Source organism: Cyprinodon variegatus, unplaced genomic scaffold (genome assembly GCF_000732505.1).
Source record: "Cyprinodon variegatus isolate N-32 unplaced genomic scaffold, C_variegatus-1.0 Scaffold130, whole genome shotgun sequence".
Lineage (NCBI taxonomy): Eukaryota > Metazoa > Chordata > Actinopteri > Cyprinodontiformes > Cyprinodontidae > Cyprinodon > Cyprinodon variegatus.
In genome coordinates, this window is record NW_015150583.1 from 1,098,670 (window position 1) to 1,118,986 (window position 20,317).

The 20,317-nt window shown below is 38.1% G+C and overlaps 1 protein-coding gene across 1 annotated transcript; it reads right to left on the reverse strand.

Annotated features, from left to right (window-relative positions):
* Nucleotides 1–186: 186 nt before the first annotated feature.
* LOC107085683 (E3 ubiquitin-protein ligase RNF38-like) lies at nucleotides 187–19,336 on the reverse strand. The gene is made up of 12 exons (XM_015376164.1): nucleotides 18,116–19,336; nucleotides 10,598–10,650; nucleotides 10,299–10,480; nucleotides 8,589–8,985; nucleotides 6,836–6,976; nucleotides 6,529–6,717; nucleotides 3,951–4,112; nucleotides 3,752–3,852; nucleotides 3,574–3,655; nucleotides 3,367–3,488; nucleotides 2,885–2,984; nucleotides 187–1,034 (listed from the first exon to the last, which is right to left on the reverse strand). Exons 1-12 carry the CDS (start codon nucleotides 18,405–18,407, stop codon nucleotides 972–974), a joined length of 1,884 nt encoding a protein of 627 aa, XP_015231650.1. The 5' UTR covers nucleotides 18,408–19,336; the 3' UTR covers nucleotides 187–971.
* Nucleotides 19,337–20,317: the final 981 nt, after the last annotated feature.

Below are 20,317 nucleotides of genomic sequence, written 5' to 3' on the forward strand. Positions count from 1 at the left end.
TCAGATGCAGAAGTGTAGCAGCACCATCTAGTGGCAGTTAAGCCAAATACACTCATTAAAACCAGTGCTCTAATTACATTTAAACAAAGTAAACTAACCTATCCGAATTAAAACTTTTACACTGGGTCTCATCCTGGACTTAAGAACAATTACAAAATACAACATTTAAAAAAAAAATCATATCAAGCATTTTATTTGGTATATAGATATTCATAGATTTTTACAGTATATATATATATATTTATAGATATATATATGTAACATGTGCCACTGCAAAACCACGGACAAACTTCCTTTAAAAAGAAAAGGAAAATATTTGTTAAATGTCAAAATGGTGTAATGAAGCATTTGTAATTAGAAATACATAATGAGGTAACGGTCAGACAGAAAAACAACCAATAATAATAATAATAATAACGGCAACTGAAAAACACAGCAACAGCATGGACCCATAGTGTCAAACCCGAGAAAAGTCTATAACATACATACACACCGAGTATGCATCCAGACAGTGCATAATCATAGAAAATGGGAGGAAATGACAAAGAAAAAAAACCAAAAAAAACATCTGTTACTCTTGTCCAGTACAGAACATCTCATGCATACTCTAGGATACCTCAAATCTCTCCCACATCTACAAACACAAACACTCGTGTACCAAATCCCTGCATTATAGAGCAGATCAATGTTTGTATGCAGACCCACACACACTCACACACTACTGCAGGAAGGCGAGTCATTCACTTAAACATTGTGCATGTACAGAAAGGAAAGGAGTGTGACAAGTTTTTAGGTTTGAAGAAAACATTAAATGTACAATAAAATATTTATCAAAGAAAGAAACGACCATGGAGAATAAAGTGCTCCACCAACATGAAAGGTAACGCTGCATGTGTCTGTGTGTCCATCAGGAGCAGGCAGTGCTAGATGAGTTAGACCGAAGGCAGGAAGTGCATGGCTCCCTCCTGTGGTCACTCCGAGTCTCGCTGGACCTCCGAGGCATCGGCTCGACAGATAGGACACGTCCTGTTGGCCTGGAGAATAACAGAGGGGAAATTTAGAGAGTTTATGAAAACCCAAAATTCTGTTTTTCATAGTATTAGAGCATCAGACTAATAAAGGGTATTTTATTATAGGAATGGGGAGTTCAGCTACTCTCTTCCAGTGGGCTGAGTCCCAAAAGGCTATTGTTAAAGAAGCTTTACAGAGCGCTGCACACAAGCACTTTCATAGAAAGTTAAGATGGCAGAACTAGTCGTGGCAGAAAAAGACCCTCAAGCAAAATAAAAGCATGATTTAAAATAAAATCCATTTAAGAACTGGAGGGACATTTACAAAACGCGTACCGGAGTCTGAGTGAGAGCTTCATAAAGCGACTCTCGGATTCACTTACAGAGATGCTGATATGACTTTTCCAGCAGGAACCTGTCCAAACTGTCTAAGGCATCAATACCGGCTTTAATTATCATGAGCTTAAATCAGATGGGACCTAAACCCTGCAGTGATCTATATGGGTTATTGATGAACCAATTTAGACGTACTAAAGATTGCTATGAAAGAAAACTGAGCTCCTTGAACGCCTCAGAGCCGCGCTGCATTAATGCAGTACCTCATGTTAAAGGACAATGCAAAAGCCTTAATGGACATACTTTCCATATCAAAACCCCTTTTACCGTACTGAACCGAATATAGGACGACCCTGATTAAAAGACGACCCTCTCTTTCGGGGACCGGTTTTTAAGAGCAAAACAAAAAGAAAAGAATGACCATTTTAATCAACTATTTTATATTGAAGAACTAACAATTTCATTGAAATAATATTGCATCGAAGGATTTGTGTAATTAAACAATATAAAGGAGAAAAAAAAAAACACAGTAATGGCACATTTAATTGAAATCTTGCAACACTTCAACTTAAATACAATCTGAACTTTTCTCAGAGAAGAAATAGGGGAGTGTTGGTCTAGTGGGTTAGAGCAGTGCGCTTGTGCTCTGAAAAGGTTGCATGTAACTGGTTCGATCCCCACAGCCTCCACTCTGGGTCCCTGAGCAAGACCTTTAACCCCACACTGCTCCCCAGGTGTTGCAAAGTGACAGCCCACCACTCCCAAGGGGAAGGGTTAAATGCAGAGGTAAATTTCTCCAGTGTTAGATCAATAAATTTCAATTATCATTATTATGAGGTTTTTACACAGACGTCCTTATGCCTCATCACTCCTACTCTCACCCTGCAGCTCTGCATTTGTGTGCAAGTGTTCTTTTGCCAATTGCATTTTTCTGGTCTTTTTGAACGTTCCATCTTCTGATATTGCACTCTGTAACTGTGCATCTGCATTGACCACCATTGTTTTAAAATTGGCGTCATAGCTCTGCCTCAAATGTCTGCAAACTTGTCCTACTTTTGATCCAGTCCGTTCTGGGCAGTGACTATTAGTAGCATCCTTGTCACTTCTTCTCTGTTGTGATTAAAACAATAACCAAAGCCACAGTGAGGTCACAGGCTTTACCAGAAACTGGTGCCCTCTGCTGTTGCGGTCGTGTAGCGATCCGAGACAACTGTTAGCCTGTATAATTCGTTAGACCCCCAATTATAAGACGACCACACATTTCCACGTTTCTCACAAAAAAAAAAAAAAAAAAAAACCTTGTCTTATATTCGGGCAAATAGGGTATATTGGTCTCATAACAACCTTAATTTTCTACAGAACAGATTTTTTTGTTTGCATTAACTGTAAGCCATTATCTCCCAAATTAACTGTAATAAGCTCGACATGTATCACTGTTTGAATACAAGTTTTAAACATGGAATAAATCACAGAGACGACAACTTAAATAAAAGTTTAGAGTATGTGATAGATTCTGGGGTCAGGGGGTGCCGACTCACCCTCAGCCACTTGTCGACACACTTCCCATGGAACTCGTGACTGCAGGGAAGAACTCGCAGCAGTTGACGGGATTCAAAATCACTCATACATACCACACACCTGTAACCAGACATGTGTTAGTGTACTGTGCTGCAACATTCAATTCACACTGTAAAAACGCCCTAAGCAATGCAAACATTTTTTTGGAAGATCGTACTTGAACCTGTAACAGAGATTGACAACATTATTCGGAGACCTTGTCTGTTTAGGTCATGTTATTCCAACAGCAGACAAATAGCTACAGTTGTCTTAAAGTACCAAAATCACCTTTCAGGCACCATGTGTGGAAAACTTCGAGTTGCTTCTGGATTTAGAGAAATTACAAAATATGCAGATTAAAGCTAGAACTTAACTGCAGTCTGTGGCACAAGGTTCAAAAAAAGAACAAACAATACTTGCCGTATATCAGCATATAAAGGCTTTTTGAAAGGACAGCACTTACAGTGTTTGCTCAGACTGATGGTTATTTGGGTTGAAGCGATAGGAAGGGAGTTGTTCAATGTCCCCCTTGGTCAGTCCTCGGAGTTTGGCCTCTCCCAGGCGCTCCGCAAGATTGAGGAGGGCCTTTGGAGAAAACATGCGGAACAACACCAGAGTTAAAAGTCTGTATCTGGTAACAGCACACAAACAGTGGCGGGAAATAAGATACCTCATAATTCTCCACTTCTCCATCATCTACATCCAGCTCCAGGCTGATTGCAGGACCTGTGGGCTGGACTGGCAGCATTGATCTGTGTGCAAAGAAATCCACAAAAACATTTAAGAGAAGCCGTTTTAAATGGTAATCATCTTTTCTTTTTGATTGGCAAGCTACCCAGTGAACATACAGCACGTAAGGCAGGAGGCTGGGGTGATAAGGCGAAGGTGGAAGCTGTTGGGAACGGTACCGCCGCCCTGGGAGACGTCGAGGGATGAAGTTTGGATAAGACTAAAGGGAAGATAAATAACATGGTGATATGTCAGAATGTTCACACCCACAAAGAAGAAATGTCCGCCTTTTAAATGCACTTGGTTGTCAAAGCTCACCACTCCAAAAAACTCCTGTGTCAGGGGCTCATGGGAGAGGAAGTGGAGGGGTGTAGAGTGTGGGGTGAGGGCTGGGTGTGCAGCTGGGGAGTAGTGAAGCCCAGCACCCAGAGACAGATGCTCGCCCAGCAGCTCCACATCATTTTCTATTCTCTGTAAAGGCTGGAGAGGCAGAACAAAACAGCACAAAAAAAAAAACACATTTTAAAACACATTCAAAAACAGTTTAAAAGTCATCCAATTTAAGTGTTTTACAAAGAATAAATTCAAAACACTCCAAATATATTGTAACCCAATATGATTAAAAAACAAAAATACCATCTTTTTTCAAATGAAAAACCCAGATGTTGAATAGAGTCAAGTAACAATAATCAAAAGTGGGATTGGCATAAAAAAATAAAAATAAAAAAAAAAGGCATCCAACATTTTTGCACTTAAAGGATTCAATAATATGTGGCCATCCTGACAGGGAGTAAAAAAAACATCCATCAGTTAGAGATTATGATTAATCAGCAGCTTAAAAGGACTTTTTAGGTCAGTATACAGCACTTGGAACGTATCAAAGCTCTATGCAGGCTGACCTAATAAAAACAAACTCCCTATGCAACTTTGGAGGGTCGGATCAGTCACCTTATAGCAGTCTGAGCTCCACTTAAACAATGGAGTTCACCCTCAACAGTTGTTGCTTGGCAACAGAACAGATATGACGCTTACCTGATCAGATGTATTTTAGGTGCTGATGTAGGATTTAATCTAAAGGGCTGATTGTGGCCTTGTCTTTAAAAGTAATGCCATGACTCGATCCGAATGCCTCAGATTATAGCCGCTACCCTCTGACTGCTGTGCTGAATCCAGGCAGCCTTCAGCCTTATGGATGTCATTACGTGGCGATATTTACACATATTATACTAGTCAAAGGGGGAATACAGCCTTCTGGAAAATAACTACAAAAAAAAAAATTCCTCACAAATGTAGTGACTGGACTGGATTATAAAACCCAAAACATATGAAGACGAGTACATGTATGTATAACATGTATAACACAGTAGCTATATGAGGTATTCGGATCGAGCCCATGACTTTCCAGTCTGCTGGTCCAAAATTGTATGTTGAGAAAAAGTTACCATGCTGCTTTAAAGCTTTTATTAATTACATATTTTTCTAACCAAAAGTTTGCATCCGACAAAAAAAGGGCAGATATCCCTTTCCCTTTGACATAACTTAAAGAAGCCTTGTTTTCCATGTAGATTTCAATCTAAATGCTTTTTTAAAATTAATTCACAAAAGATGTGGACAATTTTTTAAGCATTATGAAATGAATAACCCGCCGGTTCTTAGTGTCTCTTATAAAGTATAACATAATTCATTTGTACTAATGATTATCATGAGCAAACAAAATGCACATCAGGTTGAAGAGGCTTTAAAAGAAAAATAGGAAAGAAAACAGAAAAACATGCTATCAAAAAAAGCTACAAAAAAAATAAAAAAATTAACATGGAAGAAATGTAAAATTCTTAAATTAGTGAATATAAACCAAGTTAATGGGTTGCATTTTAGATGTGCCTGAAATTGTGAAATTTCACTCAACTGCAGGTTTAGTTTTTTTCCCATTTTACTTAACTAGGTGATTTTCCATTAGATGTGAAAACCTCTTTCCATAAAGCTGTACTGAATGAAAAATTCTTCACTTTACAAGTCTAAGACAGGGACTGTAACATAAAATGAAATTTACAAAGTTATACAAAACTTGAGCTGATAACACAAACAAAATATAATAATAAAAAAAAAAAAATTAAACTAGATTACAAATTAAAACAATTGGAATCAGCTTCAAGTGCTCATAATTCGGATTCACATGAATAATAAAATCAGTTGTAATTTGACAGTCAATCTCCTACTTGTTTTATGTAAAAAAAGAAACAAAAGAAATATTAGAAAACTGAAAAAGAGCATTACAAGATCAAAAGCCTAACAATTAGACAAAAGTATAAAGTTCTTTTATAGAAAAGAGTATAAATAGCTGAGCCTCTTTTGGCAAAAGAAGACCATCCCATCCTTCAGTGGAACAGAGAGATGTACTAATCCTATTAATTTGTAATGAGCTTCAGTGAAGCAGGTTAAATCGTTTTGAAAAGGGAATCATGCAGTGGTACATTACATCATTTTTATTCAATACAGATTTAATTTGAATACAATATTTTAATAATATTGTATCTTGACACATATCAAATCACAACAACCATGTCAATACTCACCCCTATTCTCTCTCTTTGACACAATTTGAACAGGAATTAAATTTGTACTTTGAAGACTTTGACAGATTTACCAAATGTTTAGTAATTCTCGTATTATTCAAATGCTTTTTCTGCTGCATCGCTCTCTTGATCAGTTAAACCAATATTATATGTTCCAAATACTTCAACATTTTTATTAATGCAGCCTGCTGTTCTGTTCCAAGTGATGAAGGTAATCCGCTGTAACATGGCATACCTATTATCTCTACTTTTAGAGATAATTAATTATTATTATCATTATTATGTAAAATACGAATGTCTGTATACTCTGACTTCGTACTCACCGATCGGGCCTGCTGTGCTGGGTAAGGTCCAAACTGGGCGGCCTGCGGCAAGTGTGGCGGGTGGTGGGAGAGATGCGTTGGAGGGTGGGTGAGGTGAGGAGGAGGAATCAGGAAAGTAGGGTCACTGGACAGCAATGACGGGAACGGGTAGGGCATGGGCAGATGCTGAACGGAACAAGTCTGCAGAACCTGAAACATTAAAAAAGGTTTTAGTGAGTGAGGTATGCTGGATGAAAAATGTTAAAAATACAGAAAAGGGGGGGTAAAGAATACCTGTTTTACAGAAACAGAATACAAACACACTTACAGGAGGAGGGACACTGCAGACGGGATAATGCTGCCCGCTGAAAACCACAGAGCATGCTGGGATCTGCTGCGGAGCAGAGCGGGGGGGAAGGCCTGGTGGCATACCCGGAGGGGACACAGGATATGATACCGAAACTGGACCCTGAAACAAGAACCCAAAGAGAACATATTCACAACTTTATACACACAGACTAAAACCGAGCAGAGAGCCCGGTGTTCTACCAGAACAGCATTCGCCATTCAGATTGGATCTAACCTAAATGAATTCTGAGTCACAATATAAAGCATAGCCAATTTTTTCTATGATTTTCAACATGAAAATCAAACATTTAAGTTCCCGCACAAGTTTTTTTTTTTTTTTTTTTTAACTACTAAAATAACTTATTTTAAATTCATATCTACTAATATGGTTTTATCTAAAGAGTCTTCTTCTCTGAACATCCCGGAAACTTCTATCATGTCTGGCCGTTTTTGCATCCACGAAATAACAGTATAATCAAAGCTGATTTTCTTTTTTAAAAGTTACAATAAACATGTTTTTGACTGTCAGTACACTGCTGCTAAAATTCAATGTGGGATTAATTCTGTTTCGCCTGTGCTCACATGCATATTAGAACAATGTATGCAGATCTGACAGCGTATGCTGTTCTGACAGAGCACCGGAGCAGTAGCAGCAATATTCACAGATGTCCTGGTTAAAATAAATACATTCTAACACATCAAAAGTTTTTATTGTCCAGTGAGGTATATCAATGGAAACAAAAATCGATTGAGCCCTCAACACTGAGAATAAGGGACACAATTTGCTTTACAACTAAAAATAAAGACAAGGATAAAGAACACATAACACTGACTGTAAGAACTACAACAATTAAGAAAATACAAATCACTGAAAAGAATGTGGAAATGTTTTTATTAAAAGCTAGCCTGAGTTACTGAGTATTTTTGTTGAAACAGATTTGGATCAGTGGTGATCAGTTTGGAGCGCTGCCACTGAGAACGGCTGCTCACCAGTGTTTGGATCTGATCTTTGGTATCTAATAAAAACTGATTTAACGTGATGATTTTGGAGGCATCGGCTAGAAGACTGGAAGCTGCATTTTGGACAAGATGAAGGCAAATGAGGGATGAAAGAGAAACCGAAATAAAAATATTCTGGAGCCAATTAGGACACAAATTACCTTTTTAAAATCAGGAGGATTTAGAAAAGGTTTAACTTGGAGTAGAGATGGAAAAAGATAAAAGCTGATTTTACAGAATCAAAATGCTTTTAGATTTTTTATGTGAGCTGGCAATTACAGATCAGACAATCTGACAAACTATTCAACTATATCTGCTATTATTAGTCTGGGCTTTTATTTCATTTCCACATTGCGTTGATTTTAGGTGAATTTTTTTCTAAAAAAATAAATAAATAAATAAAAAAAATGTGCCAAAGGAAAAGCATCAATGTGTCTGTGTTATTCACATGAAGAAGAAGTGATATTTGGCTAACATTTTATTACCCCTGTGTTATTCAAATTAGTTCTGGAGCATTTCCAACACGTAGATTTAATCTTCAAGACAAAATTACAAGGTATTTTTTTCAAATCCAACTACACCAAGTTTACTGCGAATATATAAACAGCAGGTCCGTCTCATCATCTTAAGTTTATTTTTTTTATTTTCTAGAATCTTCTCTTTATTCTTAACAATGCCTGATTTTTTCAGCACATTTACTACAAATGAAGCTGCTTTGTTCTCATAAAACCCACCTGCTCCTGCAGATCTAGGACCCCACTGCTCTGTTGCTGGGATGGGTGGGGATGTGGGTGCTGTGGATGGGCGCCAGGGTGCAGCAGCCTGGGAGACAGGTTTGGTGATTGATGATGAAGGGGCCTAGGGGAGGGGTTAGGAGGATGGTAACCTGGGCGGTCTTCAGGGCCTGGAATTGGCCCCCTGGGAGGCTGCTGGCTGTAGGGTGGGTAACCCTGAGGAGGAGCCGGGTGCCGGTAGTTCTCATCCTGATGTCCCTGCGACGGGCCATGGTGGGAGTGCAGATGGTGATGATGGTGGCTGTTTGGGTGGTGATGGTGATTGTTGTTGCTGTTATAGTGGTGGTGGTGGCGAGTCAAACGGTCTCTCCGGCCACGCTGGCGTCTCATTGGAGGACTGAAGTTAAACACAGACACATAAACTAAAGGAGGGGCAATGGGAATCGTGTTGATAAAATAGTAAAACTCAAGAATATCTGGGTAAACCCTAAACATTCAATGTCAGACACCATAAATATTTAGGCTAAACAAATGATATATCACAAACAGCATTCTTTTTGGTACAATATAGAATATAATCTGGATATGAAATAAAATCTCAGTGATAAAACAACAGGGACACAACTGAAAAGATCAAAAATTTTCTTTACAGAGATTTCTCTCAAAGGAGTACTGTAGTTAAATTCTTTTAGCAGTCTTTTGACTGTTATGCAAGATTATTAATATTCCTGTTTTTGTTTAAGAGATATTTTAAACACATGGTTTCCAACAAAACACATCAATCACCTATTTTTGTCTTTTGTAGAGGCATTCGGCTGTTACTGTACCATTGCTTTATTGCCTTAACCTTGATTTCATGGTGAGCAATCTTTGAGTAACATTTTATAACCCGTGTGTTATTTCATCTTTTAAATCAGCCCAAAAGAAAAGGGGGAAAAAAAGAAATCTGCAGCACATATTGTTGATCATTATATTATATCATTATATCATTGTAGACTGATGGCAACATTAAAAACCTTCATTGATCATCAATCCCTACTACACAGAACAGCTTTAATCATATGTATGCGAACAATTATTAAAATATAATTCTAAAAGTTCAAATTGGACCAGAAATGTGAGGCTAAAGGCACACAGAGCATTTATTTCCCCCTCAGTCTATTCCTGTTAAACTTATTCAAAATGTAGACATTAACAAAATGAGGTCTAAACCTGTTGCGTAGATTTTTACACATACTCTCCTAAATGAAGCAGGAATGAGACTTTTTTAAGAACAAGGAACCATGAATATAATTCAAATGATCAAATAGCCTTCTGAAACTTTTAAAATTGGAAAAAAAATTCTCCAGGTCTCCTGAAAACAGAATTAATGCTGTAATTTATTAAATTATTATGGTTAAATCAAACACACTTTTTTCAGTCTGTGGTTATATAAGAAAAGAATAAATAGAAACAACTTAAAAACTTCAATTTCCTTCAGTTATTGTTCACTTCATATTCAGATTTGAAAATTCTAGAATTAGCAGATAGATGCAGTGCATCAGTTTTGTTATTGCTAATGATTCCCTTTGTCAACATGCAAGGGGATGCCATGTTTTCTGTGCGTTTTGTCTTCCTTGGTAGATTATCGTCTAATGTGCTGCCAAGTGATACAAACTAAAGCACACCTGATGCATTACGAACTTTTATTATGTCTCTCGGATAATCTACCTGCGGCGGTTTCTGACGGGTGTGTGGCATCTCTCGGGCATGTAGTGGGGGTGGGATCTGCGGCTGGGGGGAAGCTCCCACGGCCGAATGGGGGAGGAGGGAGTGGACTGAGGAGCCGGGCCGAGGTCTAACATGGACTGCTGGGAAAGACGCTGCCTTTTGGGGCTCGGGCTGTCCTCCATCTGCACATAAAGGAGAGAGCAGACAAAAAGGAAGGAGACATAAGACTGAGTGTACAATGAAATACAAATTCTATTCAAACCAGGAGCAAAGCAGGAACAACAGTCTTTCATTCTTACTTTGTCTCGATCCTCGTTGCACACATTATCTGGGTGAAAATGCAGCACTCCTCCTGCAGATCACAGAATTAAAAAACTCAAATCAGATAAAAACGGAGCTGAGAAAAACAACATCACAAGACTGACTGATGTTTGCTTAGCCATCAAAAACACATCCATAACAAACAGAGGAGGCGGGTCATCTTTCACCCACAGCAAGTTAACCAGGTTGTTGAATAGTTCAGTTTAATGCTGATGGGAGAGATTTAGTAATGTTAACAGCTTTAAAAGATAAAGTGAATTTACAGCAGGTTCCCTAAAGAAAATTGGGAAAAGAAAGAAGCAACAGCTGACAGATATGTACATTATCTCAGCATGTGTTAGTTGGACCTCACAGCTTTACTATAAGAGTCAACGTAAGGCACCTAGAAGGATAACGACAAACCAGGCGGGGATTTACAATATTTTCTTATGCAAATGAAGAAAGGTTGATTTTTTTTTTTTTTTTTTGTTCTAGAGCTTTAGAAACTGAATTTGCTTTGGCTGCAATTGCAGGTTAGATAAACAAGGGATGCAAATTGAAAACAGATGCAAATTTGATAACCATACTCCCAATTCTTTGGATTACTATCTACATTCAATAAACCAAAACATTAGCAGCAAAAGGCGGTTCAAAATGTGGTTTTAACAGAGAATCTGCTCTTCTACACTGCAGTGACACAAAAAAGCTCTCACTATAACCTAATAACACCTACAGCCACAAATACCGACTTTAAGCTTTTATAATGGATAGAGGGCAAACTATTAACCACTTATGGCGACACAATAGGAGCCAAGCTGCCCCATTCACCCTTCTTTCTCCTACAAGTTAAAAAGAGTAATTGCATAAAATTATTTTGAAAAGCACTGCAACAAAACTATTTTAGATTAGAGCTCAACATTCAGATTTGTTTAAGACTTTATATAAAATAATTTGTTTTTAATGCAAAATCTAATTAAACAATAACACTGATGTAGATTATTTATGCACATGAAAAGCCAAAGAAATGACAGTTATCAAGTAATATAGTTTTAGACTGACTTAGAACCAAACCCTCTGCATTTTGCCATTAACATTATGCTGGGGTCCATATTGTGGCAGCAATACAGTATAAAAATAATTACTAGCATGGCTGTTTCTAGTGGAGGTCGGGTGCAGAAGATTCCCAGCACAGTCAATGTGGTCTGTGCTCACTGCACTTGGAATATCTGGCAAGGAGAGGAAGACAGCTGTGTGCAGTATTGGGGAGGCAGCAGAGAGAGCCTCATGCTGGCTGTGGTTTAAGAGGGAGGAGGGGGGCTGGAGGCCTGGAGATGATGGGCAGTGACCTGTCCACCACTGCTGACCCGCCAGCTGGAGGGTGTAGTGGTTAAGGGTCGAAACACCCCATGAAGGTTGGGCACCGTCTGATGACATCAGCTCCAGGCGCCAAAAGCCACCCACAGTCACAATGGGGAGTGGCTGAATGTATAGCATCATGTGATGTACTCAATAAGACAGCTGTTGTATGCAAATATGTAAAATATACATATTTGTGCAAAAAAGAAAGAAGAAAATTCCCCCACTTGCCCAGAAACCATCTCCCTGTACTGGGAAATCCAATCCCTCGGATATCCTGAACAAACAATGGATGTATATCCGACTACTCTGGTAAACTTTCTCACAATCTTTAGTTAACCAGAGAGACAAACAGTAATGGCAAGTTACCCATTATAGGAAATGATATACTGAGGTTACATGTCATCTACTGGCCTGAGTTAGGCCGTTTCTGCTACAGACGATGCAAGTGGACTAACACTAGACTGGGGGGGATTTTTTAAAGATTTGGTTAACACAGAGGATCCTCAACCATCATCAGACATTTACAAATTATTGTAGAGGCATCTCTACCTGCACTGGGGTGTCCCAGATTCAGACTGGGATTACAAACGTATACAACTTCTCAACGTAGAGCATGTTGACTCTTTAATTGGTCTGCTGAGCCACTGCTCTCAACATGGCAGAGCTGTGGCTGAAGATTATCAAACAAATTGCCGCGAACATCTATAAAGCTTTAGAGGCGATACATGCAAGCAGGTTTGTTCGTAGAATAGATACCCCCATCTATGCATCTCTCAGATGTTTGAGGATTTATGGGACTCTCTCCAGTAAGTGTCCTGTAGATTTCTGAGAGGCTGCTAACTAGACTTAGTGTGCAGCAACACAAAAGAAGCTTTAAAGATCTGGATGTTCCGCAGAGATGTCATGGAACGAACAGTGTGTTACTTTTTAGCAGGCTACAAAGTCAGAATAGGAACAAAGACTAAGAAAAAAAAAAAAACAAGAAAACTACAGAAATATTTTTTCCACAGCATTCTAATGCTTTGTCATGTTTTTGTACATGGAAATAATGCAGTGTAGTTCTAACGTGGGCAGACGTGTGTATATATATATATATATATATATATATATATACACATATACATATACACATACACATACACACACACTCTAAATAAATAATGTCCCGAACAGAAGGCAAAAACTGATATCTATTTAGAAGGAAAGTTGTTTTTTGTTATGGCAGCCTGAATTGCTAAGTCAGATGTAAAGACAAAATAATATAAATAAATATATTAAAAAAAAACGTTGAACCAAAATTAAATGAAATTAAAATTGCATTGCAATTTTTTAAACCAGCTTAATGATTTATCAAAAATAAATATAACTTGTTTTCTGTCACATACCTGCATACAATTCAAGAAATTTAAAATGTAGGCCTGAAACAATCGATTATTGAAATAATCGTCAACTAATTTAGTAATCGATTAATCGTTAAATGGAGTATAGAGACTGTAAAACTTGTCTATAGCTGACAGAGCGATCCACTAGTAGCAATTATACCAAGATTGTAGAAAAAATATATAGATATATAAACATTTTGCATTAAAGATTAAAAAAAGAACAAAACATTCTCATCTGTCAATATGCTCTGTCCAGAACTCTTCAAGAGGAAACATTTTAGTTTCACCCGTTTTAATTTCATAAAAAAAATCTTCATTAAAGGAACCTTTTTCTGTCCCATTATTAGTCAAAAAAAAATAAATAAATAAAAAAAATAAAAATAATCAATAGATCGATCATAGTTGCAACCCTAGTAAAATTAGATATCCTCCAATCACCAGAGTAACCTGTTTGGTTTCATATTAGAATGATTTGGATCGTATTCTCTGGGCATTAGCTTTGGTGTGACGCACTTCATGCTCTTGTTAACCTGGCTAATTCGTTGAGTCTCCACCACAATGAAAGCATCAGCCAGTAGTCTAATTGGCAACAGATTAAAAAGAGAAAAATCTTGGGAATGTTTTTAACAAGGAGGAAGCTCAGATTGGCCATGGGAATGGCCATTTTTGGTCAAATTTTAACTTGTTGCCAGAGGAGGAAAACTTAAAAAAAAAAAAAAAACTCTGGAACTTCCAATATGCTCCTTTAAAGGTCATAAATCACATTTCAAAATATTTAAAGAATTAGGAGTATAGTTTAGTAAATATGATCTTAATCAAACAAGGACTAATATTTTCGGACCTATAACCTAACCATGTTTAATATTTTCGAAACCAAAATGTATTTAACAAGCAAATTAGCAAGACTTATTGTAAGGAAACTTCTCTGCCAATAATATTGGGTTCTAGCCCTAATAAAAGAAAAGCATCGACTCTCTTAAGGTTAAATTGGACGGGCGCCCATCCACCCAACGCATCAGTTGCTTAGAAGCTAAGAACATCCTGACAATAGCTGATGAAAGCCCAACAGCAGGGTCAACACGCTGCACCTTTATATATCCAGAATTCTTTTTTTTTTGCTCTCTTTCTTCTGCATTCAGTCCACACATCCCTCCATTTTCATGGAAAACTAGGTCTAGTTACGCCAATTCATCCCAAGGGCAAAAGGAGAAGGGATTTCAAGCCAGAACAGAAGGGTTTCACTGGCGAGCAGACGTGACCCTGTTTCCTTCAAGCATAGTTGCTAGGGAAGACTGACACCATTTCTTCCTCTCCAGACAAATGTCAGAAGGCCTGACAGAAAACAGAGAATTAGGTCTAAGCAGGCAGAAAATGTTTAACGCATTTAGTGTTGATGTAGTGTCTTTAATTACAGCAATGTGGTGTTGGATTTAAAGTGGTGCTGTGAGTCCATGTGAGCAGATTCTAATAAGTACGATCAAATAAACGTACCCGGTCTCTGTATGCACGCACACGCAGACAGGTGCTCGGCTGACAACATTAATGTTCAAGTCTCCTCCACCCACTTGGCTGTAGCTTGTTAGATTAGGAAATACGTCTCTCTGTGTGGTTTATTCCAGCTTCTTGGGGACAAACATGACAGTTGTAGGAAAAGCTGGATTTTAAACAATCTCAGAGGGTTTTTTTTTTCTTTTCTTTTCTTTTTGATAGAATCCAGACTGCTGACAGAAGTTTTCTCCAGCAACTTTCCAGTGGTCAGCAGGGAAAACTCAGTGAACCTTGAAGTGGAAACTCACGGCATGAAGAAATACGGGTGTCTTGGTTGCAGCTTAATATTAAAATCTGTTTTATTCAATCTTTTCTGTTATGAATGAATGTTTTATGTCAGTCATTACAGATAAAATTTGATCTGAGGTCCACATACTTGAAATATCTACCTTCTTCTGCCATGACTCACTAACAAAAATCTGACAATTTTAGGGTAGCACAAGAGTTTTAAGGCAGCTGAATCAAAGTTTAAGACAATTAGTGATCATGGATAAAAATGACAAAAACTGAACTGAGAGTAAAACTAAGTCAGCTAGTGTCGCAGCAGTAAGCAATCTAAGGCAGACAGGGAAAAAGATAAAAATCACAACCGGGGAGCTGGATTTCATTTCAAACTAAATTTCGAAGGGCTGTTTCAAGGCTTTGAAGTGCTTTGGATAAAGAATGCCATGCATTTGGAGTAGACAGAGCGAAGCTTTCTGTTGGATATCTAAAACTCTGGGATATGGACTCATCTCATCTGATAAATGGAAAATGTTTTTGCATTCAGTCATCTTAAAAAGAATTTTTTTTTCTCCAGTATTTAGCCTAGACTCAACTGGCAGTGTAAAAAACGTGGACAGAACTGCAGAATCCAGTTAGAACAATAATTGCTTATAATTACAGGTTCAAATCACAGTGCTTAGCTCCTGAAGCAGAAGAAAAACTCTTCTATATGTTCTATACACACAATTAATTGGAACAAAAAAGAAAACATGAGCCAAATGTTTAACTTGTAGAAACAGAATGGAGAGCAAACATTAGCCTGAGGCAGGGCTGAAACTATCGGATTAATCATGAATAATCGATTATTGCAATATTCGTTAACCAATTTAGTAAACGGTTAATTGTTAACTGGAGTGTAGAGAATCTAATGCAACTATACTAAAATTGTAAAAAAAAAAAAGTTACAATTTTGCATTTGCGATAAAAATTGTTTTCCATCTGTCAATATACTCTATCCAGAACTCCTCAAGTGGAAAAGTTTAAGTTTCACCAGGTTTAATTTTACAAAAATTTTTCTTTAAGGAACCTTTGGCTATACAAAAAAAACAAAAAAAAAACCAAAGATTTATTGATTCGCAAAATAATCAGTAGTTGCAACCCTAGTCTGACGTGTCTACGAACTCCTGCCTTAAAGGTTTTCAGAAGTTGAAGTAGTTTTAATGAAGATCTTTGTAGCTAAATGTTTCAAGTCATATTTTCCTTTAAAAATACATTTTAAAGTACGGCATATCTGGAAATTTAAATTGTTTCTAAACTGCAGTTAATACCGTGATGGAGCTAGGAAAGCTCCTGAAAATCCAAAAAGCAAAACAAAATGATAAAATTAAGATACACTTGCAGATCATGTGATAGGTAAACCCCTTTTTTCTAAGATTAAGGAGCAAGTTCATCCCAAAAGAAAATATAAAAGGAAAAAAAAAATAACATCAAATTTTCTGACTGGCAGATATTTCTCAGTACCTTTTTTCCCCCCTAAGGGATAAAAAATAAATAAAAAAAACACCTTTATTTGCCAGTCAATCAATCCAAATAAAATTTAAGTTACAATTTCTAACAAGGATAATGTGCTCACTAAACTTTAATATCACACAAAAATAGAGCAAGTAACAGGGAAAAAAAATGTTTTCAACAGACGTTATTTCTTTTGCTCTTCAACTGTCAGAGCATTTGAGAAAAATGAATCAGTTTGTTCAAACCATTAAAAGAAGAGGGACGCTAAATGTATAAAGAAAATGCAGATTTAAATTTAACATTTTATTTCAAATTAAAATACTCTTAAAATGGATAATATACAACATTCAGCTTTCACTTCTATTAACGCAGTTTTTTTAGAGTCACAAACTGAAACTTTGTGAATGTCAGCGACCTCTCTGTAAATATGAGACCCATGTTTGCCTCTTAGCTAAAATAGATTAAAACATTAATTCTGTACAAAACATAATGCTTTTAACTAACATGTTTGAAATGACACACTTTTATTATGAAACAAGCAAGCCATCGCTTCCAATTTCCTTTAATCCTACCAATTTGTCACATTTAAATACAGCAGTTAACCATAAGAGTTTCTAAAAGAAAACCTCTAATCTATGTGGCCTGTAGGCCCTCTGAGCATGAAAACTGCATTTTTTTTTTTTTTTTTTGGAGGGGAATATTTGATCCCCTTTGATCCTGCAGGTCCCATGGAGTTACCCATCTCTTAAAACCCAACTCTTCTGTTTTAATTGATCAAATACAGCTTTGGGGAAGTGGTTGACTTGTATTTACCTAAAGTGGCCGGTTGTGTGCAACCAATGTTTTGTTAAATTAAGTAGACCCAACATTTTTTTTTTTTTTTTGGTGCATATGATTAAACCCTTCCCGGCAGATCAACTACACTGTAGAGCAGGGGTCTTCAAGGTTTTCCAGGCCAAGGTCCCCCAAACTGAGGGCGAGATGAAGCGGGACACCTAATTATACATATTGTATGAAATTGCTTTATATCAAACTGCTCCTATAGTCACTTTATTACAGATGAAGTAATGTGACAAAAGTTATTTCACCCTGGGATTATAAAAGTATTTCTGATTCTGATTCCTGGTTGATGGGACAGGTGTTGTGAATGAAAAGGTGCCCAGCTTGAAAGAGCTCCTGAAGACTGAAAGACATCTTCTGCCTCCATTTATCTGTATACATCAATGTCTTGAGTTCATGTTAATATGTATTTAAAGACATTTCAATTAGTGGAAAAAACTTTCACGACCCCCATGCAGTACCTCTGCGGACCCCTTAGGGTTCACGGACCCCCTGTTGAAGCCCTCTGCTGTAGAGCATCCAGCTGACCCTCTATGCATCAGTTGACAGTGGCACTCAGAGTCTGATAGATCTGCAAGTGGCCTGCCTACCTGCCTACCTACATCCCTCAGGGGGGCTCACCCTGTGTGAGTGCGTAATGATGCATCCAGTGTGGTAGTGGCCCCAGCTTACCTGCCCCGGGGTGTCGGTGAGCTCCGTGTGCGGAGTGGCGCTGCACCCCAGCGGACAGGTAGCTCCCCTGGGCGTGTTGCTGAGGCGGCGGCAGCGGTTGTTGCTGCTGCTGGCCCTCCGGGAAGCTCCGTCCTCCGTGGTGCGGTGCCCAGCCGGGGTTACTCGGCGGCGGGTAGCTCACCCCTCCTCCACTGGCGTTCATCAAGCCTCCGTCGTTTCCCGCAACGCTGCCGTTCATTGAAAAGTGATAGAAACCAGATCGAGAGCGCGACCGAGTCCTGGGGGGATCCATGGCAGGAGAGGAGGTGGTGGATAGATGGATGAGGAGAGGCTACCGCTATCTTACTAAATACTTCTAAATATTAGCTCCTCTAAACTGCATCTAAATGAATATAAAGATAAATCAAACCTGGAAGCTGCAGATTGAAGGAAGAACCGATGTCAAATAAAATGCAAATACTATCTGCATCAATCCACTAACACTGCATGAAATTTACAATTCCTATTTGATTTCCTTTTTTTATTATTGTAATCAAAATATCCAGAGTAGTTTCCACGTATTCTTCAAAATAAATCGACAAGTAGCAGAACAAGCCGTTGGTATTTACACAGTAAACACCGTCACGGGAATTTAAAGTATTTAATAGGCACAAGTGAGCTCGCTGCCTTCGCATATATTAACCATCAACTTAAAATCGCCTGCTCTTTGTCGTAAAAAGAAAAACTAACCAAGTTTAACAGTTCAAGCCGTGAACCCGAGCAAAGATGGCTAGCTGGCACGCGCTAGCAAACTAACCCGGATAAGGGGCATTAAATAAAAGTTAACAGCATAGATTTATAAGGAAAAACAGAAGTCAGGTGGAAGGACAGGCTATCGCACATAGCAAAGTTACACCCCCTCTTTTGTGTTGGCTAACTAAACCCGCTCGTTCATTAACATAATTTCGATTTTCCAGCGAGCCCGAGGCTAACAGGAAGCGAGGTCTACGGGGGAAAACAAGTCCAACCGTGCCGACATTACAGCCCAGCTAACGCCGCCCTGCGCTAACGCTTAGCTGTAGCTCCGAAACAAGAACCAGCGGCCGACGCCAACCAGCGTGAGAAGGCAGACGGCAGCGTTGTCCGTCAACTAAAGCGGACGGGTTTTTGTTCAATTTAAATCCCCTCTCGCATTCGCTATCGGGTGTTTTCTCTGGTCAGCGGGGAGTGGAGGGGAGATCAATCAATGGGAGTCTCGCATCGCTGTCAAGTCGCGATCAATCGATAACAGAGATCTGTACAGCTCGTTTGGGCTATATCTCAAAAGTATACTGAAAGCAAAATAACAATTAAAGCTTGGTTTCTTAAATATGTTTGATTCTGCTTTTGTCGTACCAACAATCCGCGTTAAACCTTTTAAAATGAGGTGTTTGTTTTATCAGAGTTGACTACTTTGGTCTGAAAACCCGCAGGCAGCTGCTCCGCTCATTAATAATTCAGCAGCTTCACAGCAGAACTACTATGAAGCAACGCTTTAAAAAAACACACTGTCTTCACACGGGTTTTATTCGTTAGATATTAAGAAATGCACATCATTATATAAATAAACCTACCCCTTGTTTATTATTAATCTGGACACTTTCTTTCTTACAGCCTAAACCTGGATTAACACAAAGAAAAACTGAACGATTTAAATGCCACAATGAACAAAGAAGCTCCCCCCCCCTTTTTTTTTTTTTACTGCTGGGCAATCAAATTTTACTCTAAAATAAAATAAAAAAAGAAAATGGGATCCACAAATGTAATTCAATGAGTTCTAACATCATTACACATAATTTTATTTAAATAAATATAAAGGTACATTTTGCGTGGGCAAAAATAACTCAAAATTGCATAATGAATGTTTAAAAACAAATGTTGCCCACCATCCATACTGTCATCAGTGGCAGGAGTTTAGTAATAAAACCAAAATAACAGTCAGAGTTTTTTTCTTTTGTTTGTTTTGTTGATTGGTGTTTTCTTTTCTTTTAGGATATTACACTATTGATATTTTATTGTGCAATCTATGTTACTCCTGCAAAGAGCATATTGAAATGTATCTCATGGAGAAAAAAAATTGCACATGGATCCCACCCAGGAAGGAACAAACTACAAACCAGTACTAGTACAAACCAGTACTAGTACAAACTAGTACTAGTACAAACTAGTACTAGTACAAACTAG